We start from the raw sequence: 26,327 nt of genomic DNA, 5'->3' as shown, positions 1-26,327 counted from the left end.
TCTCTAAGAAATCCTTCCTGTCTCTTTGTTCTCCAAACCTGAGTCTACCATAGTATTTCCATGAGAATCTCAGACCTGATATAGTGGAAAAGAGAGTGATTCCATTATCTGGGAGCGATTATGTCTAATTTTGATGCTCTCCATTGAAAATTAAAAGGCCAAAGAATGGCATTAATATCTAATCTTCCTGCAGAGAAAGGGGAACCCTCCTACACTGTTGGTGGGAATGCAAGCTGGCGCAGTCACTCTGGAAAACAGTATGGAGGTTCCTCAAAAAGTTGAAAATAGAGCTACCTTACGACCCAGGAATTGCACTACTGGGTATTTACCCCCAAAGATACAAATGTAGTGATCCGAAGGGGCACGAGCACCCAAATGTTTATAGCAGCAATGTCCACAATAGCCAAAATATGGAAAGAGCCTAGATGTCCATCAACAGATGAATGGATAAAGAAGATGTGGTGTATATATATACAATGGAATACTATGCAGCCATCAAAAAATGAAATCTTGCCATTTGCAATGATGTGGATGGAACTAGAAGGTATTTTGATAAGCGAAATAAGTCAACCAGAGAAAGACAAATATCATATGATCTCACTGATATGTGGAATTTGAGAAACAAGGCAGAGGATCATAGGGGAAGGGAGGGAAAAATGAAACAAGACAAAACCAGAGAGGGAGACAAACCATAAGAGACTCTTAATCTCAGGAAACAAACTGAGGGTTGCTGGAGTGGAGGGGGGTAGGAGGGATGGGGTGGCTGAGCAGCGATGGACACTGGGGAGGGTATATGCTCTGGTGAGCGCTATGAATTGTGTAAGACTGATGAATCACAGACCTGCACCCCTGAAACAAATAATACATTATATGTTCATTTAAAAAAATTAAATAAAAAAATCTAATCTTCTAATATGTAATAAAACACTGTAGCCTCTGCTCAGAATTTTTTCAACTGTCTACAAAATTTAATAAAATCCATTAAAATACAGAAGCTTTGAATGATGAGAGAAAACTGAACATTTTCTACTCACTTTTCAAAATAGAATATTCAATGTTAATTACATTTAAATCCTATTCCATACCCAAAACTGAATTTGAGGCAACTAATGTCACACACACACACACACACACACACACAAAATCACTAAAAATAGGTCTTTATCCCCAGAAACAAGAAGTAATTTAGCTTCATAATTAAGAATGTGAGTACCCAAGCCAAAACTAAGTTCTTCTAGCTTTGCCACTACTAGCTATATGGTCTTAAAAAAGTTATTTTAGGGCGCCTGGGTGGCTCAGTTGGTTGGGTGTCTGCCTTTGGTTCGGGTCATGATCCCAGGGTCCCGGGATCGAGTCCCGCATCGGGCTCCCTGCTCGGCGAGGAGCCTGCTTCTCCCTCTAACCCTCCCCCCTCTCATGTACTCTCTCTCTCTCTCATTCTCGCTCTCTCAAATAAATAAATCTTTAAAAAAAAAAAAAAGGTTATTTTAGATATTTCTTCAACTGTAATATAAGAATATTATGAGTCTCACTGGTTACCGAAGGATTGTAAGAGAAAATGCATGTAAAGTACGTAGTACAGGCCTCTGGAACAGGGCAAGCAATTGGCATTTCTTGTTGTTTTGTCATGTTGCCAAGTTTTTGCTTGCCCTTATAGGTTCCTAATAAATAGGTATCAGGAAGACCCACACACTGATAGCCCTAGTATCTGTTGAGGGATTGTCTGTTTGGGTTAGAAAGTCCTCAGTGTTCTAAGGGTGCAGTTCCCTTGAAAATTTGCAGTTAAGATTCAAAATTCTGGAAGCACTGAATGATGCCAACAGAAGCTCATTTCATTACCTGAGCTAACTCCCAATCCTGGAGATATGGGACTACTAACCAGTCACAGTCTGTTTAATGTAACTATACACTAAGAATCAGTTTTCTTCCTATACTTATCTTCTTCCTACTAACTCCATCTCTTCTCTTCATCCCTCAGGAAGGTTATGTTGGCTTACTATGCCATTTTTTAAAATTTTAATAATTTACCTAACTTTCTAACCATAGGGAGAGAAGGAGTTTAAAAGAAAATTCTCCCGGGCTACATCATAGTTGCCATAACAACTGTGAGAGGGTAATTACCTTGCTTCTTAAAAAAAAAAAAGAAAAATAATCACATAGAACTTCAGAACAACCTTCAGCCTATCAACCTAGATTGCTCCAAGCAAGTAACAATGCTGTTTCTCACTGAAACTCTGGACCCAAAGAAGCCTCTCATTGCAGGATGATGCCTCATCCTTGAATGCACCATAACACTGCAGAGCAGTTTCTTATACATAGTAGGTGCTCAATAAATATCTATTATATGATTAAATCAAATTAATGATTTGATGCCATCTACTAGGTCCAACCCTAAGCCATGAAAATAACAGTTATGTTCTCTGACCAATCAGTTCCCTATTGTCACTTCAATGTGGTACCATTATAAGAGAAACCACACCAGTTTAATTAAGCAAGTTTCCTTCCCCACTCCAAAAACACACTAAAACATCTCACTAGCCAATAGGACAATTACTGAGGATAGTTAGGTTTTGCTAGGCATAAGTACCAATTAAAGGGTTAGGATGTTCCAGGAAATGTAAATTATACACACAAAAGCACATTCAGTGAACTTGAAAATAGTTCTAGCATATCTGTATAGGACACTGCAGGGTTATGAAAGAAACTAATCAAAGGAGGTGCCAAGCAATGTTTAGAAATTTAGTAACGTTAGGAATTTGGAATTATCTGGAGGTTAATGCAGAGCCATCACAGCTTTTTCTTTTTTAATTCCAGTATAGCTAACACAGTGTTATATTGGTTTCAGGTGTAGAATACAGTGATTCAACAATTCTATACATTAGTCAGTGCTCATCACAGTAAGTGTACTTTTTTTTTTTAAGATTTTATTTATTTATTTAACAGAGAGAAAGAGAGATCACAAGTAGGCAGGCAGGCAGGCAGGCAGAGGGAAAGGGAGAAGCAGGCTCCCTGCTAAGCAGGGAGCCCGATGTGGGACTCGATCCCAGGGCCTTGGGATCATGACCTGAGCCAAAGGCAGCCGCTTAACCGACTGAGCCACCCAGACACCCCACGGTAAATGTACTCTTAATCCCCTTCACCTATTTCACCCATCCCCCCACCCACCTCCCCTCTGGTAAACATCTGTTTGTTCTCTATAGTTAAGCGTCTGTTTTTTAGGGACGCCTGGGTGGCTCAGTCGGTTAAGCGTCTGCCTTCAGCTCGGGTCATGATCCTGGGGTCCTGGGATCAAGTCCCGCATCAGGCTCCTTGCTCAGCGAGGAGCCTGCTTCTCCCTCTGCCTGCCACTCTCGCTACTTGTACTTTCTCTCTCTCTAATAAATAAATAAAATCTTTAAAAAAAAAAAAAAAGAGTCTGTTTTTTAGGAGCGCCTGGGTGGCTCAGTCATTAAGCGTCTGCCTTCAGCTCAGGTCATGGTTCCAGGGTCCTGGGATCGAGTCCCACATCGGGCTCTCTGCTCAGTGGGAAGCCCACTTCTCCCCACTTGTGTTTCCTCTCTCGCTGTGTCTCTGTCAAATAAATAAATAAAATCTTAAAAATAAATAAATAAATAAATGAGTCTGCCTTCAGCTCAGGTCATGATCCCAGGATCCTGGGATCGAGCCTCGCATTGGGCTCCCTCCTCAGCAGGGAGTCTGCTTCTCCCTTTGCCTCTCTCCCCCACTTGTGCTCACTCGCTCTCAAATCTTTTTTTTAAAAGTTTGTTTTTTAGTTTATCTGTTTATTTTTACATTGTTCGTTTGTTTTGTTTCTTAAATTCCACATATGAGTAAAATCATATGGTATTAAGCATGGGAGAGAAGAATCAGATTTGCCATTTTAGAAAGAGAATGGTGGTACAGTGTGGCCAAAAGTTTGTAGGGTAGATGGACTGGAGACTGGTGTCAGGGAGGCCAATAAGGAAGCTACTGCACTCACCTAATGATGACCTACACTAGGAAAGTGGCAGAGGGAGTGGAGAGATACATTCATGAGATAAAATTAGTAGGGTTTAATAAGTAATTAAATGCGGGAGGTGAAGAGGATAAAGCCTAAATAATATTGCCTAGGTTTTTAGCTTGAGCTACTGAATGGATATGACATCATTCATTAAGAAGAGAAAGACGAGAAAGGCAGATTGAAGGCAATGATGAATTCAGTGTTAGATTACTGGCTTTGAGGTATCTACGAGGTATTTCAAATGAAGATGTTTGAGAAGACAGGTGGATATATGGTTCTGGAGCTGAGGAAAGATAAGTAGAGTTGTAAGTTTTCAGAATACAAGCTGCCATGAAGACCGAGATTTTTCTGCTTTGTTCCTTACTGTATCCTTAGTGCTTAAACAGTGCTTGGCACAAAACAGCAACTCAACAAATATTTGTAAATTAATGGATAAAAATTACAATGTAAGTGAGAAAAAACAATGAGGCGGGGTGCCTGGGTGGCTCAGTCGGTTAAGCGGCCAACTCTTGATTTCAGCTCAGGTCATGTTCTCAGGGTCCTGAGATCGAGCCCTGCATCAAGCCTCCACCCTCAGTAGGGAGTCGGCTTGGGATTCTCTCTCTCCTTCTACCTCTGCCCCTCTGCCCCCAACTCTCTCTCTCTCTCCTTTTTACAAGAATGCAAAGTGATAGGCCACTTTGGAAAATAAACTGGGCATTTCTTATTAAGTTATATATACAATCATAAAACCCAGCAATCCCTCTCATATGTATTTACCCAAGAAAAACAAAAACATGTTCACATAAAATCCTATACATGAATGTTCGGTTGCTTAATTCATATTCACTAATAACTGTAAACATAAATGTCCATCTGCTGAATAAACAAACCATGGTATATCCATATAGTAGAGAGCTATTCAGGAATAAAAAGGAATGAACTGACAAACACAGATGAATCTCGAATGCAATATGATTAGTGAAACAAGCCAGACTCAAAAAGCTACATACAATATGATTCCACTTATATGACTTTCTGGAAAAGGTAATATGGGCAGAAAACAAATTAGGGTTTTCATGAGCCAGGAGTGGGAGAGGTTGACTACAAAGGGGTCTAGAAAACTTTTAGGGTTGATGGAACTGTTCTTTATCTTAACTATGGTTGTGGTTACAAAACTGTATGTGTTTGTCAAAACTCATAGGACTGTACACTAAAAGGGAGAATTTTACTGTATGTAAGTTATACCTTAATAAATCTGACTTAAAAAAAAAAGGAAGAGTCCATGAAGGAGGTTGTGAAGAAACCAAAGAGGAAGAAAACCATGGTGGTGTGGTCTCTGAATCAGAAAAAAAAACAAGGTTTCAAGGAGGCAGTGGTTAACAAGTGTTAAGTGCTATAGGGAAGTCACACAAAATAAAACAAAAAGGCCTACTGGATTTAGAAATAAAAAGGTTACTAAAAACCTTAATAGAAATTTTAATGAATGAAAGCTGGAGTAGAGACTGTTAAGAAAATGGAAGCACATACAATGGAATAAGGAGACATCAAGAGATTCCACAGTTCATACAGTAAAACACTGAATGTGAGCAAGGTGGTTGACACTGCTTATCACAGATGCCAAAAAGAAGCAAGCAAGGAACAGACAACGGCCAAATGTGTTACAGAAAAAACTGAGTACACTAAGAGCTTCTAACACAACCAGCAACATTCTCAAATTGGGCATTCACACATAACAAATGTGTGTCAAATTGACAATTATAATGAGCATGCTAATGTTTCCCACCTCTCTAGAGCCTCAAACCTCTTCAGTTCACATATTTAACAAGTGAATAACCAATTACCCTGTAGCTCAGTGGCACCTGATGCTAAGAGTCAGGCGGTCTAGAAAACTACAGCCTCCACGGGCAATGACATTGTATTTGCAATGTTATGAGTTCCGTGCAGATTAGCTTTACTAAGTGTACCTTAAGCCCAAAACAACTGAACTCCCAACACTTCAAAACCAGAAACCACAAGACCATTCCAAAATTCCTCTCTACTTTATCTCCCATGTCCAATCTGTCAATAAGCTTAATAGTTAATTCCACTCAAGTCTCCTTCCTACTGACCGACCCTTCCTCCTAGGTTTCACAGTTCTAATCAAGGAACTCATTACCTCCTGCCTGAATTACTACAGATTTTGGCTGAATTTACGACCTTCTAATCCCTGTCTCCTTGTCCCATTCAATCTACTTAGCAGATGGCAACTAATTTTCCTAAATCCAGCTTCTAATCACATCATTGCCCTTTTAATAATTTATAACCTTCTCACTATGTATAAAAGAGTATATTTATCTTTCTGGCTTTCAAGTCCTCTATAATCTGATACCAAATAAATATCAAATCACACTGTAAACCATTCACCCAAAACAAAGTCGTTATTGGCAAACAGATATTCTCACAGTTCCTGTGCTTGCCACACTTGGGAGATCGAGGAATGAGCCTGATTTCCCTTATTTGTCCCTCAACTTCTGAAGCTGGAATGTCGTTCATTTCCACAGTTTGTTGGTATAATGGAAATGTTTTTGAGTTTTGGAACGAGATAAACCTAGGTTTAAAGCCATCACTTAGTAGCTGTGTGACCTTAGGCAGGTTAACTTCTCTGCCCTTGTATTTGTCATCTATAAAAAATGAAGAGTAATACCACTTACCTCTCAAATTTGCACAAATATTGAAAATCATGTATGTACCATTTAACTCCATGTGCTAGACAAATGATAATTACTCAGTAAATGTTCCCTATTCTTCCTTATTTGGTTGGTACCCATTCTTAAGTTCCTTTTAAACATTTTTCCTTAAACAATGTTCAATGACTCTAGTACAAAAAAAAACTACTGACCAACCTTCTTTGTGAACATATGTATTAAAATACAAGCAAATTTAACCTACCATTATACTAAAAGAATAATTTACCATAATCAAATAGGGTATATTACAGGAAAACAAAGATGATTTATTAATAGAAACTGATTAATGAATTCATCACATTAATAAGTCAAAGGAAAATACCCACCAACAATTGGGTAGGTACTACTGAGCAATTTTGAAATGTTCAACATCCACTCCTTATTTTTAATATAGAGGCTCTACTGAAGCATAAGATGCAGAGAAGTACACAAATCATAAGTGTATTATTCTCTTTTTTTAAAGATTTTATTTATTTATTTGACAGAAAGAGACAGCAAGAGAGGGAACACAAGCAGGTGGAGTGGGAGAGGGAGAAGTAGGCTTCCCGCCCAGCAAGGCGCCCGATGCGGGGCTCAATCCCAGGACCCTGGGACCATGACCGGAGCCAAAGGCAGATGCTTAACTAAGCCACCCAGGCACCCCGTAAGTGTATTATTCAACGAATACTGTAAACACACTCAAGTAACCAGCACACAGATGAAGAAACAGAACAGACCAACATCCAGCAGACCTCTTCCTACCCCTTTTCAGTCATTCAACTAGACTTTTTTTTTTTTTTTTAAGTAGATTCCACACCCAGCGTGGAGCCCAATGCAGGGCTTGAACTCACAACCATGAGATCAAGACCTGAGCTGAGATCAAGAGTTGGATGTTTAACCTACTGAGCCACCCAGGAGCCCCTCAACTAGCTTTTGAACCAGCTATTTCCTCTGTGCATCACACTTTCCCCAGAGAGCCACATCACTAATTCCCCCACCTCCAAGTTCTACTCAAAAGTCATCTTCCCACTGTGGCTTAAACACTAACTACTTTATTTATAATTACAACCCAATTTCAATTATAGCATTCTCAAATGCCTTTCACCATCTACTCTTTTATTGGTTCACTCTCTAAAATTCCTATATAATTTCCTTATTCATTATATTTACTGTTTCCTCCCACCCAGGATCTTGGTTGTGTTTTGCTTCCAAATATATCCCAAGCACCTAGAACAGAACCAAGAATGTATCAAAAAAATGTCTGTAAGGCGCTTGGCTGGCTCAGTCAGAAGAGCACCCAAATCTTGATCTTGGGGTCATGAGTTTGAGCCCCACGGTGGGTGTAGAGATTACTAAAAATAAATAAACTTTTAAAAAAATGTTTGTAGAAGGAAAGGATCAAGAGACAGAGGGGAAGGGGGGGGAGGGCAAAAGGGGCAGTATGGCTGGATGTGAGAAAATGAGTATCAGCAGTACAAATATAGATACAATCTTTCTAGAGTATAATTTGACAATATCTAAAAAAAACTTAGGGCACCCTGGGTGGCTCGGTCGTTAAGCGTCTGCCTTCGGCTCAGGTCATGATCCCAGGGTCCTGGGATCCAGCCCACATCGGGCTCCGTGCTCGGGGGGAAGCCTGCTTCTCCCTCTCCCACTCCCCTGCTCGTGTTCCCTCTCTCACTGTCTCTCTCTCTGTGTCAAATAAATAAAAATTTAAAAATCTTAAAATAAAATAAAAAATAATAAAATTTAAAAAACCTAAAATGTGTATTCCTTAACTCAGTAATTCCACTTAATAGAAATGGACTAATTCAACTAATGTTATTGAGCAAAGGTACTAGGAATACACAAGCGTGTTCCTTACTCATGAAATTTATGGCCTAGAGAAGAAAAATATTAATCGAATAATCAAACATATTAAGTACTATGAAGGAAAGGTACATAGTCTACGGCCATACCACCCTGAACGCGCCCGATCTCGTCTGATCTCGGAAGCTAAGCAAGGTCGGGCCTGGTTAGTACTTGGATGGGAAAGGTACATAAAAATACATAGAAGAGGGGCACCTGGGTGGCTCAGTTGGTTAAGCGACTGCCTTCGGCTCAGGACATGATCCTGGAGTCCCGGGATCGAGTCCCGCATCGGGCTCCCTGCTCGGCAGGGAGTCTGCTTCTCCCTCTGACCCTCCCCCCTCTCATGTGCTCTCTGTCTCTCTCATTCTCTCTGTCTCAAATAAATAAATAAAATCTTAAAAATAAATAAATACATAGAAGAATATATAATAGGGAAGGGGAGATTCATTTGCACTTTTACAAAAAACATATTATTTCATTCCCCTGAAGTCTTCAAAAGCTCCTCACTGTCTTCAAGATAAAATATAAACAGTTCGCTATGGCTTTCAAACCCAGCATGATATGAAGACTCTATGCCTCATCTCTGACCCTGCCCCATACTTATCCCCTTCCCTCAAGTCATCCAGAATTTTCAACATGCTTAGTGTCCTAGTACCATAAACTCTTTTCTCCTTTATTTGAATGACTCCTACTAATCTTTCAAAACTCAATTTAGGTTTTGGAGGAAGGAAGGATGAACAGGTAGGGCCAGGTAGGGCACAGGGAAATTTTAGGGAACAGAAACTATTCCATATATTACTAGAATGAATACATTTGAAAAAAGAAAAGAAAAGAAAAAGAAAAATCCATAGGTTACATTATAGTTCACTCTTTGCATTGTATGTTCTCTGGGTTTTTTCAGAAAGGGCAACCAAAGGAGTGAATCTGCCAAATTGGGCCAGCCCTGTATATCTTCACTCTTTGAAAAAAATGATGTACAAAAGAGGGACTCATTTCCTTCTGCAGAGTAGCAAGTACAACTTTGGTATCACTCTATTCTCTCTAAGCCAATATGGTCGGCATATAATTTGGCATCTTTTTAATCCTCTCCCCATACTTTCCATGTATCCTACTATGAATAATCTTTCCTTTCAATCAACACATTTCAATTAGCTCCTTAAATATCATCTCTAAACTCATCTCTTGAACAAACTTATGCTATTCTTAACTACTTGCTTATTCCTCTGCCACCCGAGCACTTTCCTCTCTATTTCCAGAGTACTGCTTTGCACCTGAGGATCATCACATAAATAACATACTCAAGTTGCTGCATTTGTGTATTTGTCCTCTTCTGGCCTATAAATAGGTTATGAGCTAAATCTTCTGATTCTTTTTCCATCCTCCCACCCTTCTTCCTTGAACTCCACAAATACATTCTCTTGTCTATGTATCAACTCATTAAAAACAAGAATACTCCATGAAAATATAGAAGCTTTCGGAGAGGAGGAAACAAAAACATGTAATGGATAAACTCGTACCCAGAAGCTTTGAGTTCCTTCTCTGTAATGCTTGTCTGGAGTTTCCAAGTGTCGAAACAGAAGTTAAGAAAAGTATGACAATTCTCTTTCTATCTGGGATCTACTAAAAAGTCTTTATTTCTACCAAGAATAAACATGAACACTTTAATACTTATAAATTACCTTACAATACAGTTGACAAAGCTTTAGTTACTGCCAATATCACCAATCAGTTACCTGATTATGAGTCTTAGGAAATCTATACATTCTGAAGAAACTAAATTTTCAACCCAAAGGAAAAGAATCCTCCCATCCAACAAATACGGCAAATTACACTTTTTCAATAATAATCTTTCTTCTTTTTTCTCCAGAAAAGCTTTTCCCCAAAAATCCACATGGGCTGACGTCTCTCAGAGGCCAACAACCAAGCTTCACTCCCTAGTACCTAACATATCACAGAGTGAGACATAACTGTGCAAATTCCAAAAGAAACAGAAGACTAAGTCCTTGCTCCTGCAACTCACTAGCCTAGTGGAGAAAAAAATCCTACCAACCAGGAAAAAAAGGAAAGTCTAAGAAAACATGCAGAGTACATCACACTAAACTCTACTAGAAGATAATGATGGGTGGTGGGCTATTATTTCCATTATTCCTCTCCAAAACTTAAATGTTAAAAGTATTCTCTCACATATTCAGATACTGCATAATTAAAATTTTTTTGACTTTTTTTTTTTTTTTAAAGATTTTACTTATTTATTTGAGAGAGAGACAGTGAGCAAGAGGGAGAGAGCACAAGCAGGGGGGAGAAGCAAAGGGAGAGGGAAAAGCACACTCCCCACTGCAGGGGCCTGACGCGGGGCTCGATGCTGCGACTCCAGAATCATGACCTGAGCTGAAGGCAGACTCTTAACCAACTGAACCACCCAGGTGTCCCAAGCATAATTACAACTTATTTTTTTTTAAAGAAAAATTAACAATTTGAAAGAGTTTACTCCAAACTATGAAAAGTAGTTATCTTGGAGTGGACTGGAGAGGGAGTATTACAGAGAACTGTAACTTTTTATATTACACATTTCTCAATCACTTAAAAATTTTTACAGTGAAGATGTTACATATTTTGGGTTTTTAAGTTTAGACTAAAAAGGGGACTGATTTAGTATGTTGGGGTGGGAGGTGACAATTCTTTGCAACACCCTGCAAAGTAACCACAAAGTTTCCTCACAAATTTTGAATTCTAACACATTATCTGGACATGATATGCCAGAATTTCTTAACCCAGCAACAAATGTGTGAAACTCATTCTAGCAAGGTGAATGAGGACAGAGGAAACATTCCTATTGTATTCAAGGCCAGGATTTCAGGGAAACAGATCTTTGCCATGGGAAGCAACCCAAAAAATAAACAATTTATTCCCTATGGCTTCAAGAAATTTTTAAAACACAGTAAGAACTCAAAAGAACCCAACTGATGAAGGGGTGTTCAACTCACAGTTAGCTGTGAATGTTTTATTTTAACACATGGTACTCTAAAACCAAGTCAAAGGATGGAAAAAATAATCAAAAGGTATCTCTCATGTATGCAAACATACATTTGGACATGTGTAAAATCTCTCGAATGATTCATAAGAAACTGCTAATGATGACTACTTCTGGGAGAAGACCCAAGTAGCTGGGTATAGGAATGGAAGGGAGACCTTTTTAACTGTATTCTCTTTAATATTTTAAAGTTTGTGTGCCATATGCATATTTCCTATTTAATAAATGAAGTAATTTTAAAATAACACAAAAGGCAGAAGGCAAATAAGAAAAGCATATTTTTCTAAACAAATTATATCCCATGAGATTTTTGTCATCATGGGATGGTAGGGAAAAGAACATGGACCTTAATACTCAAATTCACCCACTTCCTAGAAACAAGTGGCACAAGAGAAGATAACTGGTGGGAAGACCTGATAAAAAGACTCTGGGCTGCTTTCTTCATGATACCATGCAAAGTGGCCACCAAGATTCATAACAAGGAAAACAATATATTGCCCAACTTTTTATTACAAGTGACTTGAAATGAGACCAAATTTTAACATTGAGGACATTGAACAGAACCCTTAAAATTCATATGTACTGAAAGCCACATTATGACAAAAAATGGGAAAGTTATGGAGCTATAACTTAGGAGGTAGCACCACAATGGATGGAGCTAAAAGCCAGCTGGCATAGGGACTAAACAGCCCACTTATCAGGCTTTGAATTTAAATGAATAGCATAAGTGTTATGGCTAGGGGGAGTGGATATATTTGTAATTAAATCCAAAGTGACAGTGTCCCAGACAAACCTGGGACACAGGAATTCAATAATTTCCCAGGTCTCCCAGGACTATCTTGAACACCTATCACTCAATTTCAGTGCAGGCATTAAGAAAGCTATCAGAAGTCTTAGTATACCATGCTAATGTATTGAAGGAACCTGCCATGCAATAGCAACATAGCATTGCAAAAACATATAGAGGACAGGCTGAGTTCTGTCCATTCAAAAATTATGGTGAGGGATTCTTAATCATAAAACATGGATTCACCCAGTATATGCTCCTAAAAGGACACTACTCCTAGTTGAGACTGTGAAGCCACAAAGTTCTCTAAGAGTTAGATCTCCTGATAGGTAGGGGCTATCAGTATGGTGGCTACTGTTATCTCAAAATAGTAATACAGAAAAGAATATTACTGGAGAAGAGACCACAGGATCTGATGCCAGCCAAGCTTCCTTTTTATCTGGAGCTGTGCAAGGTGGTTAGGTCTGACAGTCATGAAGTGAAAAGTCCTCTCAAGTTGGTGTCCTCTGGTATAAAATGCTGGGGTGACAGTCTCATGGTCTACTCCATATGATCATACCCTGACGCAGTAAGTACTTGCTAACTGGGTCTACTCCTTCTGGCATGGGGCGGGTCCAGAATGGAAGAAAGAAATTCTGAATCAGAAACAGATAAAATTTCCTGCCTACTAGAATCCACCATCACCTGACCGGGAAACAAGTCCTGGCGCCATTGGGAGGCAACCAGAATACCCCATAAGCTTAAAGTTAGTCTTGTTTATGGTAGGGGGATAAATGGGATTAAGAGCGGCATTGGCAGTATCAGCCCAGAGTTTTTTGTTTGATTTTGGTCAAGGAATTATACCATCATCTGTATAGTACACTGGAATCTAATCTTCCAGATGGGGAATAACTGGTTATATATAGAATGGCCCATTTCTCTGCCTCCCCAAAAAGGTTTATTAGAAATAATCTTAGAAGTAAGTCATAGCGGGGTGCCTGGGTGGCTCAGTTGTTGGGCGTCTGCCTTCAGCTCAGGTCATGATCCCAGGGTCCTGGGATCGAGCCCCGCATCGGGCTCCCTGCTCAGCGGGAAGCCTGCTTCTCCCTCTCCCCCTGCTTGTGTTCTCTCTCTGTCAAAATAAATAAATAAAATCTTAAAAAAAAAAAAAGTCACAGCATGGCAGTGGACAATTTTAGATGGAAACCAAGAATAATAGGAGAATATTAGAGGACTATTTGAATGTAGTACAGACTAGGGATACTGCATGTCAGGCCTGATGGCTTAACAGTAGTGGGAAGCACTGAACACCTCCAGCTTCCTGTCAAAGAATCAACAATATCAGCATTATGGATCACTGGGAAATAAAACAAAAAGAGTTGGAAAGGTAAAATAAGTCATTTTACACAAAACATGTCTCCTTTTGGTATGTTGGCAAAAAAGATCCTTTTGAAGTTAGTGGTGTTTAAATAAGATGTCACAACTTGGTAGCCAACCTGTTGGTAATACTTCTCAACACTTGGTCACTATTATTCATGGATGTGACTCACATCCAACTCTTCTGAACCTACTCATACTTTAAGAAAAATGTTAAACAATAAGTTCAGTTATGCCCTATTTTACTAATTTAAAAGACTGATTCATACTCAGGAAATTTTGGTTTATGATCTGATCTGTCACTACTTATAAGCAATATTGTAACAAAACCAGTGAAACACACCCTTCACAATCAGAGAAATCTCTGAAACACCAATGGTGGCCTGTATCTCAAAAGTTCAAGCTATCTTCAAGGTCATATTACAAATAAAAATAACAAACCCCAAGGGCGCCTGGGTGGCTCAGTCATTAAATCATTAAGATTTAAATAAAATCGGGCGCCTGGGTGGCTCAGTTGGTTAAGCGACTGCCTTCGGCTCAGGTCATGATCCTGGAGTCCCGGGATCGAGTCCCGCATCGGGCTTCCTGCTCGGCAGGGAGTCTGCTTCTCCCTCTGACCCTCCCCTCTCTCCTGTGCTCTCTCTCATTCTCTCTCTCAAATAAATAAATAAAATCTTTAAAAAAAAAAAAAAGATTTAAATAAAATCTTAAAAAAAAAAATAATAACCCCAAAACCATTTTATTTCAGACATAGTAATTAATTAGGAGAGACCCTAGGGATATCACTAATAAAAGCGACACAGAAATTTTAAGAACTACTTAGAACTCTCTATCAAGGAAACACTAGTATTTTTTTTTTAATTTTATTTATTTGACAGAGAGCGAGCGAGAGAGGGAACACAAGCAGGGGGAGTGGGAGAGAGAGAAGCAGGCCTCCCGCCGAGCAGGGCGCCCAATGCGGGGCTCGATCCCAAGACCCTGAGATCATAACCTGAGCCGAAGGCAGTCGCTTAACCGACTGAGCCACCCAGGTGCCCAAAGGAATCACTAGTATTATTAAACTACACTGTGTCAACCTCAACAACCAACTATTGTTCAATTAAGTCTCAAATCCAAACTGAAAAAGTAAATCTACATGACTTGCCTCTACACTGTCAGGCCTGGGATCATTTTCTAATATTTATTGCTTTTTTTTAAATTATCATACACAAAATGCATTTAGAGAAAAACTGCAAAGTACAAAACAATATAAAGAAAAAAATAAAACTTTCCTACAATCCTATCCCTGAGAGCCACTATTAAAACTGTATTTCCGGGGCACCTGGGTGGCTCAGTTGGTTAAGCGTCTACCTTCAGCTCAGGTCATGATCCCAAGGTCCTGGGAGCATACGGCTCCCTGTTCAGCGAGAAGCCTGCTTCTCCCTCTCCCTCTGCCTCCTGCTCGCCCTGCTTGTTCTCTCTGTCAAATAAATAAATAAAATCTTTAAAAAAACAAAACTGTATTTCCTTGGAGTTTTTTTTTTCCTATGCTTAGATGAATATCATTTACTTTTTAGATAATTGAGATCATACTATTTAATCACCTTAGGATCCTACTTTTTAAAACATATTCACATAACTATCTCCTGTATCTTAAACTATTTAAAAGCATAGTACTCCATCACATGGAAATGCCACAATTACCCATTCTTTCAATATTTTTGCAATTTTTCTCCACTATAATTAAAGTCTATATGTAAATGTTCCTTTGCATCTCAACTTATTTTCCTTGAATATCTCCTAGAAGTGAAATTACTGAGTTAGAAAGGTTGTGCTAATTTTGACACCCTGGCAGAATATGTAAGCAGTCATCCCATCAAATCCTTGCCAGATACTAAATCACTTTTGATTCATTTCTCAATTGCAACCAGTGATACCATCATTGATGATACAGCGGGTGGGCTGTAACAACCAGACATGTATAAAAATTGAAAATAGCACGGGGTGCCTGGGTGGCTCAGTTGGTTGGGCGTCCAACACTTGATCTCAGCTCAGGTCTTGATCTCAGGGTCATGGGTTCAGGCCCTGTGTTGGGCTCCATGCTGGGTGTGGAGCCTTTCTAAAAAAAAATTGAAAATAGCAGAAAGTTGGAGAAATCAGTAGTCCTAAGATTGTCTGGTGTGGCAACATGGTGTGCTGTTTCATTCTTTGACAAGACATAGGTAGAAATATCCTTACTGAAGAATGAAGTTTGAATACCTTAGAAAATTTAAATACCTTTGGAAAAGGAATAAACCAGTTTATCTCTCTACACCAACTTCCTGTATGCAACCCTTAGTCACAGTTAGTAACCCTGTGACTAAGGTAAATATTCACATTATACCATTTGCTGCAAGTGAGATGTATATCTAATATGCAGACCAAATTGCACAGCCTCAGAATATCTCAATAAATTGAGCAAAAATTAAATATGAGAAAGCTGGCATGCAGATAAGATCTGCAAAAGTAAATATGAGGTTCAAACATTCAAGAAGCATGGATCTGTCGGTATCTGCAACCAACCCTCAGCTGAGGACATAGCTGAGGAACACATCTTAAAAATGAAAGTGTATTTGGGTAACTGGGTGGCTCAGTCGGTTAAGCATCTGCCTTCCACTCAAGTCACAATCCCAGGGTCCTGGGATCAAGCCCTGCATCGCATCAGGCTCCCTGCTCAGTGGGGAGCCTGCTTCTCCCTCTCCCTCTGCCAGTCCCCCGTTTGTGCATGCTCACTGGTTCTGTCAAATAAATAAAGAAAAAATCTTAGAAAAAAAAAAAAAAGAAGTACATTCACTCTCTTTTATGTGACTCTATAAAATCAAATCTGCTAAAAAGTCCTGGAATAAAAGTAATGGGCTGTTGTGCTGGTAATCAGAATGATTTCAAACAAAGATATAAAGGCAATCAATGGGGGAAAAAATAACAGCCTTCTTAACAAATGATGCTAGTACAATTGGATATCCACATGCAAAAAGATGATCTTAGACCCTTAACTCACACCACATACAAATGCAATGAATGAACCTTAGTTGGATCCTAAATTAGGACAAAAAGGGCAAAAATATTTTTGGGAAAGTTAGAGAATTTTGTATAGAGAGTAGATTTCAGAAGCCACTATGAAATTTTGTTAAAATTTTTAGGTGTGATAGTTTTGTAATCCTATGTGAGTTACATTCAAAGGTAAAAAACAACTTTCAAGAACCTTGAACTTTAATTAGTAGGCTTGTTGTTAGTAATAGCATTGGTACATTAATCCCGAAATTTGCTTATGCACATTATAGGACAGAGCAAATGAATACATAATTTGGTATTCTTGGGAACAAGGGTTCTCATTGAGAGAAAAAGGAACATATAAATATGGAATGATGGAAGGTGAGGAAAACCCTGTGGTGAGAGTGTTAATTGGTAATAACGGTATGAACACAGAGTTAGGTATGTAGTTTGTTTTCCTAGCTCTGTCCATTCAAAGAGCCAAAAAGCAATAGTACTCCCGTAGCAATAAGCTTGACCAGTTCCAAGATCTTGATTTCTAAATACCATTCCCCATTAAAACGAACCAGGGCTCACTGGAGAAGTGACTTATTCTAAGACTGAGGCAATAAAAGGACAAGATGAGTCTGGAACATTCAGCACCAGGAATGGAAGTATTAAAGAATGATGGGGCCATGTCAAAAGGACACAGGATCTGGTTTAAAGGGATTCCCATAGGCCAAATTTGGGACAATTTGAGCGAAGACAGTAACAGAACTGTATTATAAAACACTGAGTTAAAAAAAAGAATTCATGAGGGGCGCCTGGGTGGCTCAGTCAGTTCAGCAACAGACTCTTGATTTCAGCTCAGGTCATCACCTCAGGGTTGTGAGATCAAGCCCCACATCAGGCTCTGTGCTAGGTGTGGAGCCTGCTTAAGATTCTCGCTCTTCCTCTCCCTCTGCCCCTTCCCACTCCCATGCACTCTCCCTCTTGCTCCCTCTCTTACAAAAACAAAAACAAGGGGCGCCTGGGTGGCTCAGTCATTAAGCATCTGCCTTCGGCTCAGGTCATGATCCCAGGGTCCTGGGATCGAGCCCCGCGGGAAGCCTGCTTCTCCCTCTCCCATTCCCCCTGCTTGTATTCCCTCTCTCGCTGTGTCTCTCTCTGTCAAATAAATAAATAAAATCTTTAAAAAACAAAAACAAAAGAGTATATCCAAATAATTGGGGTCAGACACACCTTCAAACCAAAGCTAGGAGAAAGGGCTTCTTTAGAGGAGCAGTCCAATCATTTGTGAAAACATTTTGAAGGCATCTCACAAGTAACTGCAGATGACTGACCCTAAAAGAAAAGGTAGTGGAGGGACCACACCTGTGAAGGTATCTCAGTACTAGGAAGTTATAGGGTCATGTGATATGACAGCTAAAAGAAACCTAGAGAACAAAGTCTGCAGGGGCGGGCAGGCTGTGGGGAACATGGTGGCAGCAGACCTTGCCCAGATCGCTGATGTGGACATTGATTCCAACGGCATCTTCAACTGACATCTATGACAAAGTATCGAGCAAGATGCAGAAGAAGGGCTATAGTTGTAGTGCCTGGGAGGCGGGCCCATCTCCCACCAGAGCCAGGACAAGAAGATCCACGTGTATGGCTATTCCATCGGTTATGGTTGTCCCAACACTCCATCTCCACCAAGAAGATCAAAGCCATGTACCCTGACTACGAGGTCACCTGGGCCGATGACAGTTACAGAGGCCTGCCCAAGGACCCAGCTGTATCCCATGGCCAGGCGTTGGAGATCAACACCAGCCTGGCCCAAGCACCCCGGTTTACCTCACCCACAGGAATTAAAAATGTTATCACCCATGCTGTTTGCCCCCACCCTGGACAAAAAAATTTTTAGAAAAGAAACCTAAAGGCCATTTAGACCAACTCTCCCCTTTTATACATCAAGAAACTGAAGAAGAGGGGCGTCTGGGTGGCTCAGTCGTTAAGCGTCTGCCTTCGGCTCAGGTCATGGTCCCAGGGTCCTGGGATCGAGCCCCACATCGGGCTCCCTGCTCTGCGGGAAGCCTGCTTCTCCCTCTCCCACTTCCCCTGCTTGTGTTCCCTCTCTCGCTGTGTCTCTCTGTCAAATAAATAAATAAAATCTTAAAAAAAAAAAAAGTCATAATGCCATAGATGAATGGATAAAGAAGATATGGTATACATACTGGGATATAACACAGCCATAAAAAAGAATGAAATCTTGCCATTTGCAATAACATGGATGAATCTAGAGGATACAATTCTAAGTGAAATAAGTCGGTCAGAGAAAGACAAATACCATATTACTTCACTCATATGTGGAATTTTTTTTTTAAAGATGTTATTTATTTATTTGAGAGAGAGAGAGAGTGCAGGAGCAGAGGGAGAAGCAGACTCCCCACTGAGCAGGGAGCCCGATGTGGGGCTCGATCCCAGGACCCTGGGATCATGACCTGAGCCGAAGGCAGAAGCTTAACCAACTGAGCCACCCAGGCACCCCTCATACGTGGAATTTAAGAAGGAAAATGAACAAAGAAAAAAAGAGACAAACAAAAAAACAGACTCTTAAATATAGAGAACAAACTGGTAGTTACCAGAGCAGAGGTGGGTGGGGTAATAGGTGAAATAGCTGTAGGGGATTAAGAGTACACTTATCATGATGAGCAATGAGTAATGTATAGAACTGCTGAATCACTATACTTTATACCTGAAACTAATATAACACTCTATGTTAATTATACTGAATTAAAACAAGAAGAAAAAATAGGTAGTACCATATAAATGTAAGTTTTTGAGTCCTTCAAAATAACCTGCTGGAATTTCATTTGGAACTACTTACTGATTTCTTTTAGATTAAAATTGGAAGAACAAAAAAAATGTCAATCCCACATACCAGAGACAAATTCGATTAATATTTTGGTATGTCTATTTCCAGATATTCTAATTATATAAATACATTTATATACATGTATTAATCTGCTTAGGCTGCCATAATAAAATGCCATAGACTGGGTGCTTAAACAGCAGAAATCTATTTTCTCACAGTTTCTGGAGGCTGAGAAGTCAAAGATCAAGGTTCTGGCAGGGTTCAATTTCTAGTGACAGCTCTCCTACCTTAAAAATGGCAACCTTCCTGCTGTGTCCTCATGTGGTAGAAAGAGCTCTGGTGTCTCTTCCTCTTTTTAAAAGGGTACCAGTCCTATTAGATTAGGGCCCCCCATGACCTCATTTAACGTTTAACACCTCCTCACAGGTTCTCTCTCCAAAAACAATCACATTAGGGGTTAGGGCTTCAACATATGAATTTTAGGGGAACACAATTCAGCCCACAGCATTCCACCTCTGGCCCCCTAAAAATTCATGTCTTTATCACATGCAAAATACATTTTTTCCATCCCATCAGTTCCACAAGTCTTAAATCCAGATCAATCCTAAAGTCTAAAGTCTCGCTTAAATAGCAACTAATTAGATATGAGTGAGATTCCAGGTATGATTCATCCTGAGGCAAAATTCCTCTCCAGCTGTGAACCTGTGAAACCAAACAAGTTACAGGCTCCCAAAATACAATGGTGGGAGGGACAGGCGTTAAGAGAGAGATTCCCATTCTACAAGAAAGAAAAAGAAAAGAAGGAAGGGCTGATGGGTCCCAAGCAAGTCCAAAACCTAGCAAGGCAAGTTACATTAGATCTTAAGGCTGTAGAATAATTCTCTTTGGTTGATGTCCCAACTTCCAGACCCACTGGGGTAAGCACCATCACCCCCACAGCTCTCCAGTATAGCTCTGCCCCCATGGCTCTTTTCAGTGGCCTCCCTCTGAAACAGAAGGAAACAGCATCCCACTGGGCCTGTGCTGGGAGTGGCAGCCCTGATATTCTCTGAATCACCTTCCAGGTCATTCCTTTCTTCAAGAAAAGCACATGTTCATAGCCAAATAATGCTATGGTCTGATCCTGCAGAATCCAAGAAGTCCAAGAGCCTTCATTCCTTCCTTCTTTGTCCCTGTTAGTTGAAACTGGCATATACACACACATATACAGAAAGTTTTATATACTTTTTAAAAGATTTTATTTTTAAATAATCTCTACACCCAACATCGGGCTTGAATTTACAACCCCAAGATCAAGAGTCCTCTGACATTCCTCTGACTAAGCCAGCCAGCTGCCCCAGTTTTATGTACTTTTTAATGTAAAGTTTCTTTTTTTTTTTTTTTTTTAAGATTTTATTTTATTTTGAAAGAGAGAAAGTGTGTAAGTGGGGAGGGGTTGAGGGAGAGGGAGAGAATCCCAAGCAGGCTTGATCTCACTTCCCTGAGATCATGACCTGAGCTGAAATCAAGACTGGGATGCTTAACCAACTGACCCACCCAGGGGCCCCTTTAAAATTTCATAAACAGTCCCTTTCATTATTCAGAGCATAATTTTAAATTAATGCATAATACTCAGTCTTGTGATTATCATTTACTATTAACTATATCATTTTTAAACTTTGTTATTTAAATATTCTGTAATCAACATCTTTATAAACAAATGTTTATCTGCTTTTTGATTAAAGTCCCAAAAATTGAACTGTTGAATCGAATGATTTTTTCCCCCCCCTTTTTAAAGATTTATTTATTTATTTATTTGACAGAGAGAGACACAGCGAGAGAGGGAACAGCACGGGGAGTGGGAGAGGGAGAAGCAGGCTTCCTGCCAAGCAGGGAGCCCGATGTGGGGCTCGATCCCAGGACCCTGGGATCATGACCTGAGCCGAAGGCAGACGCTTAATGACTGAGCCACCCAGGCACCCCTCGAATGATTTTCTAACTGGAAAAAAAATATACCACTGTCATAAATGACCAAAAAGGCAAGGATTTTTTTTATGATTATTAAAGTATATTAAAAAGTCAGGACAACCAAATAAAATGTGTGATTCCTGACTGGATCATACAGTGGAGGAAAAAAGAGCTATAAAAATATTGGGACTCGACCCAGGACCCCGGGATCATGACCTGAGCCGAAGGCAGACGCTTAATGACTGAGCCACTCAGGCACCCCAAGAGAGAGATTCTTAAGCAGGCTATTCACAGAAAAATATATTAGCCCATAAACATTTGAAAATTATTAAACTTGATTTTTTTTTAAGATTTCATTTATTTTTTATTTGTCAGACAGAAAGAGCAAGCACAAGCAGGGGGAGTGGCAGGCAGAAGGAGAAGCAGGCAGACGGAGAAGTGGGCAGGGGGAGAAGTGGGCTTCAGCCCGCTGAGCAAGGAGTCCAATACAGAACTTGACCCCAGGACCCTGGGATCAGGACTTGAACTGAAGGCAGACACTTGACTGACTAAGCCACCCAGGTGCCCCAAACCTGTTGATTATTTATGGCCTTTTATTTCCACCAGCTCTCTTGGCATTTGATCTCTAATCACTTCAACTGCACTTCATCAAATGGGTGCAGGAAGGAATGGGAAGTGAAACTTCAATCGCTCCATTTCACATTTCATTAGAAGTCCTGGAGAAAGGTTTAAAAGATTAAAAAGGTCAGGGGCGCCTGGGTGGCTCAATCGTTGGGCATCTGCCTTCGGCTCAGGTTATGATCCCGGGGGTCCTGGGATCAAGCCCCGCGTTGGGCTTCCTGTTCAGTGGGGAGTCTGCTTCTCCCTCTCACTCTGCCTGCTGCTCCCCCTGCTTGTGCTCCCTCTCTCTCTCTGTCAAAAAAAAAAAAAGATTAAAAAGGTCAGGGGTGCCTAGGTGGCTCAGTCGGTTAAACAACTGACTCTTGATTTCAGCTCAGGTCATGACCTCAGGGTTATGAGATCAAGCCCCACATGGGGCTCTGTGCTGGTCATGGAGCCTGCTTAAGAATCTCTCTCTCGGGGGCACCTGGGTGGCTCAGTCGTTAAGCGTCTGCCTTCGGCTCAGGTCATGATCCCAGGGTCCTGGGATCGAGTCCCACATCGGGCTCCCTGCTCGGCGGGAAGCCTGCTTCTCCCTCTCCCACTCCCCCTGCTTGTGTTCCTGCTCTCGCTATCTCTCTCTCTGTCAAATAAATAAATAAAATCTTTAAAAAAAAATAATAATCTATTTCTCTCTCTCCCCCTTGGCCCCTCCCCCTCCCCCTCCCCCTCACACACACACACACTCTCTCAAAAAAAAATTTTTTTTAAAGATTTAAAAGATCAAAATTAGCTCATTACTATGAGTTCTGGAAAGGACCTATAGACTTTAATTCACAACCTGGTTTTCAATTCAGATTCTTCTGGTCTCCTATGACTCTAAATGTTTGATAAATTTAAAGTCCTATATGGGGAAAAAAAAAGTTAGCAATAAGTCATATAAAAAATAGCAAACTTTCTTTAAAGAAAGAAAAAATGTTGAGGTCTGTCACTGGTCTTACCTTTTATCAGGAAAGCAGCCTATAAAATGGAAGACAACCAATGGATTTACAAACCTTGAATGGAAGTTTTCCTTATCAGAAACACTATGAAGGTTATAATGGTTCCAAGCATAGGCTATGGAGTCAGGTTGTCTGTGTTAGATTACTTACTTCACCACCTACTACCTATGTGATTTGTGGCAAATTACTCAATCTCTTTATGCCTCAGTGTCCTCATCTGAAAAATGGGACAACAGTAAAAACTATGTCTTAGGGTTATTGTGAAGGATAAATTAGTACATTTTAGTTCTGATAGCAGCATCTGGCATACTGTAAGACCTCAAAATACGTTAGTTACTATGGTTCTTATTATTACCACTATTGCTACAATAACTACTACAACTACCACTTTCAACCAGCAGTGGTTAAGAGTTTGGCATTTGGTTCCGAAAAACCATAGTAACACAAAAGAAGCACAAAACACACACACACCCTTGAAAAAATGAAAGACAACAGACTCCAAGTCCTTTAGTGTCTCCTCAGGCTATTTTGAGAGAAACTGAGAAGGTAGAACTATACCAACAATACACAGCTCATTTCAAGAATGAATCTTTGTAGTCTGAATAAATTAATCTCGAGAGAAATGACAAATTCACTCAATCATTTATCAAACTTCATTGAGGCTTACTATACTATGTATCAGGTATTGAGAAAGAGTCCAGAAATATAAACTAGGAGAATGTCTATGCCTATAAAAACTTTGTGTTCTTGTCAAAGAAATATTCATAGATTATAATATATAACGAGTTATATGATGAACGTATGCATAGGTTACTATGGAAGCAGAGGAGACACCTAAGCTAGACATGGGGGAAGGAGGAAACAGCAAGAAGATTTCCCATGGGTGATGACATTTAAACTGAGCTTTAAAGAACAGTAACAGGGGCGCCTGGGAGGCTCAGTTGGTTAAGCGACTGCCTTCGGCTCAGGTCATGATACTGGAGTCCCGGGATCGAGTCCCGCATCGGGCTCCCTGCTCAGCAGGGAGTCTGCTTCTCCCTCTGACCCTCCCCCCTCTCATGCTCTCTCTCTCTATCTCATTCTCTCTCTCAAATAAATAAATAAATAATCTTTAAAAAAATAAAGAAAGAAAGAACAGTAACAGGTAGGGGCGCCTGGGTGGCTCAGTCGTTAAGCGTCTGCCTTCGGCTCAGGTCGTGATCCCAGGGTTCTGGGATCGAGTCCCGCATTGGGCTCCCTGCTCAGCGGGAAGCCTGCTTCTCCCTCTCCTGCTCCCCCCTGCTTGTGTTCCCTCTCTCGCTGTGTCTCTCTCTGTCAAATAAATAAATAAAATCTTTAAAAAAAAAAAAAAAAGAACAGTAACAGGTAAACAGGATAAAATGGGAAAAATCATTCCTCCATGGTAAAAGCGTGCAAATGGAGATAAAAGATGAGCACCATTGCCCAGCCTACAGCCACACAAAACCAAAAGGACTCTTCATAAAGCTAATGATTAGATAGCCACTGGAGATATGGGCCTGAATAGGTGTGCTTCCAGAATACCTTTTGTTTACATCTCCACCCTCCCCAACTCAAAAAAAGCCATGTTTTGAGAACTGACAGAAAGTTGTGATTAATGACATTCAGAGACAAATTTCTCACTTACAACACTGGGCGGCAGCAGTGGGCAATGGCTTCCTCTGGCTTTCTTCTTGAATCGAATACTATAGAAACAGAAAGGAGAAAGAAAGAGGGAAAAAAAACACAGGTAAGAGGTCCAAATACAGGGCGGGAAAAACAATCACAGCTACTTGTAAAAAGGTTTAGCGTTTGACTAAAGTTTTATTGAACAGAAACAAGTCATCCTGCTGATTTCCCTGTATGATCCTGACATATAGGCCAGACTATGAAATATGGCGCTTGCCCAATATAACAGGCTAAAGCAGGACAGCAGAGAGACTGTTTTGACCAAGGGAACCTAGGTATGTACCAGCTCTGCCAGGCAGCTGTAGAAGGCTTAGAGGAGCCTTAGAGTGCTTAAGAAACATTCTTCTGAGTTTTCTTATGGATAACGTAAAGATTTTCCTCATTTGGGTGATGGAACTGAAAACCTCTCTGAAACGGAGTTTTCTCATCTTTAAAAACGTAATAGTGCTTCTTCCCTCACAAGGTCATGTGGGAAGTGATATTACTTATTTAAGCATTAAATAAATAAATATAATATTACTTATTTAAGCATTAAATAAATAAATATAATAAAGCATTATTATATTTAAGCATGTAATGCAACATCTAATACCTACTAGAGTCCCCTTCCCACTTATATTCTAGCCTTCCCAACCCAACACCACCATCACAACCAAAAAAACAAATACATATTACTGAAGTCATTAAAAAAAAAAAAGAGGAAGTTCTATAAAAGGGAGCAGAACTAAATGCAAGTCTTGAGGATGGGCAAGATTTGTAAAGGCAAAACAAGAAGAGAAAGGCATAAACAAAGTTAACATAGGTACAAGTCCAATACACAGAATAGTTTGATCAGAGCCTATTGGAGGATTCAAGACATAATTTGGTCCAGCAATTTGCAAATATGAGATCTAGAGTTCTCATCCTGACTCTGCCACTTATTATTATGCTCTGCTGTACTGGGCAAGACAAAACTCTCTAACACTGTGAATGAATGAGTCACTCATTCAGGAGATAGTTTGTTTGGTTTTTTTTCCCTCTATTTATTTATTTTTTTGATGTAGTGTTCCATGATTCATTGTTTGCGTATAACATCCAGTGCTCCATTCAATACATGCCCTCTTTAATACCCACCACCAGGCTAACCCATCCCCCCACCCCCCTCCCCTCTAGAACCCTCAGTTTGTTTCTCAGAGTCCGTAGTCTCTCATGGTTCATCTCTCCCTCCAATTTCCCCCCCTTCATTTTTCCCTTCCTACTATCTTTTTTTTTTTTAACATATAATGTATTATTTGTTTCAGAGGTACAGGTCTGTGATTCATCAGTCTTACACAAGTCACAGGACTCACCATAGCACATACCCTTCCCAATACCTATCACCCAGCCACCCCATCCCTCCCACCCCCCACCACTCCAGCAACCCTCAGTTTGTTTCCTAAGATTAAGAATTCCTCATATCAGTGAGATCATATGATACATGTCTTTCTCTGATTGACTTATTTTGCTTAGCATAATACCCTCTAGTTCCATCCACATCATTGCAAATGGCAAGATTTC

The 26,327-nt window shown here is 40.1% G+C and overlaps 1 protein-coding gene across 1 annotated transcript in view; it reads right to left on the bottom strand.

The window, feature by feature from the left end:
* The window catches only part of UNC13B (unc-13 homolog B), a 213,072-nt gene that overhangs the window by 108,648 nt on the left and 78,097 nt on the right, over positions 1-26,327 (bottom strand). Inside the window, exon 7 of the mRNA XM_044920653.1 lies at positions 24,751-24,808. Within this exon, the coding sequence (XP_044776588.1) occupies positions 24,751-24,808 (58 nt within the window). The remainder of the gene's footprint in view (positions 1-24,750; positions 24,809-26,327) is intronic.

Source organism: Neomonachus schauinslandi, chromosome 13 (assembly GCF_002201575.2).
Source record: "Neomonachus schauinslandi chromosome 13, ASM220157v2, whole genome shotgun sequence".
NCBI classification, from domain to species: domain Eukaryota; kingdom Metazoa; phylum Chordata; class Mammalia; order Carnivora; family Phocidae; genus Neomonachus; species Neomonachus schauinslandi.
This window is presented reverse-complemented; position numbering and strand designations above follow the sequence as displayed.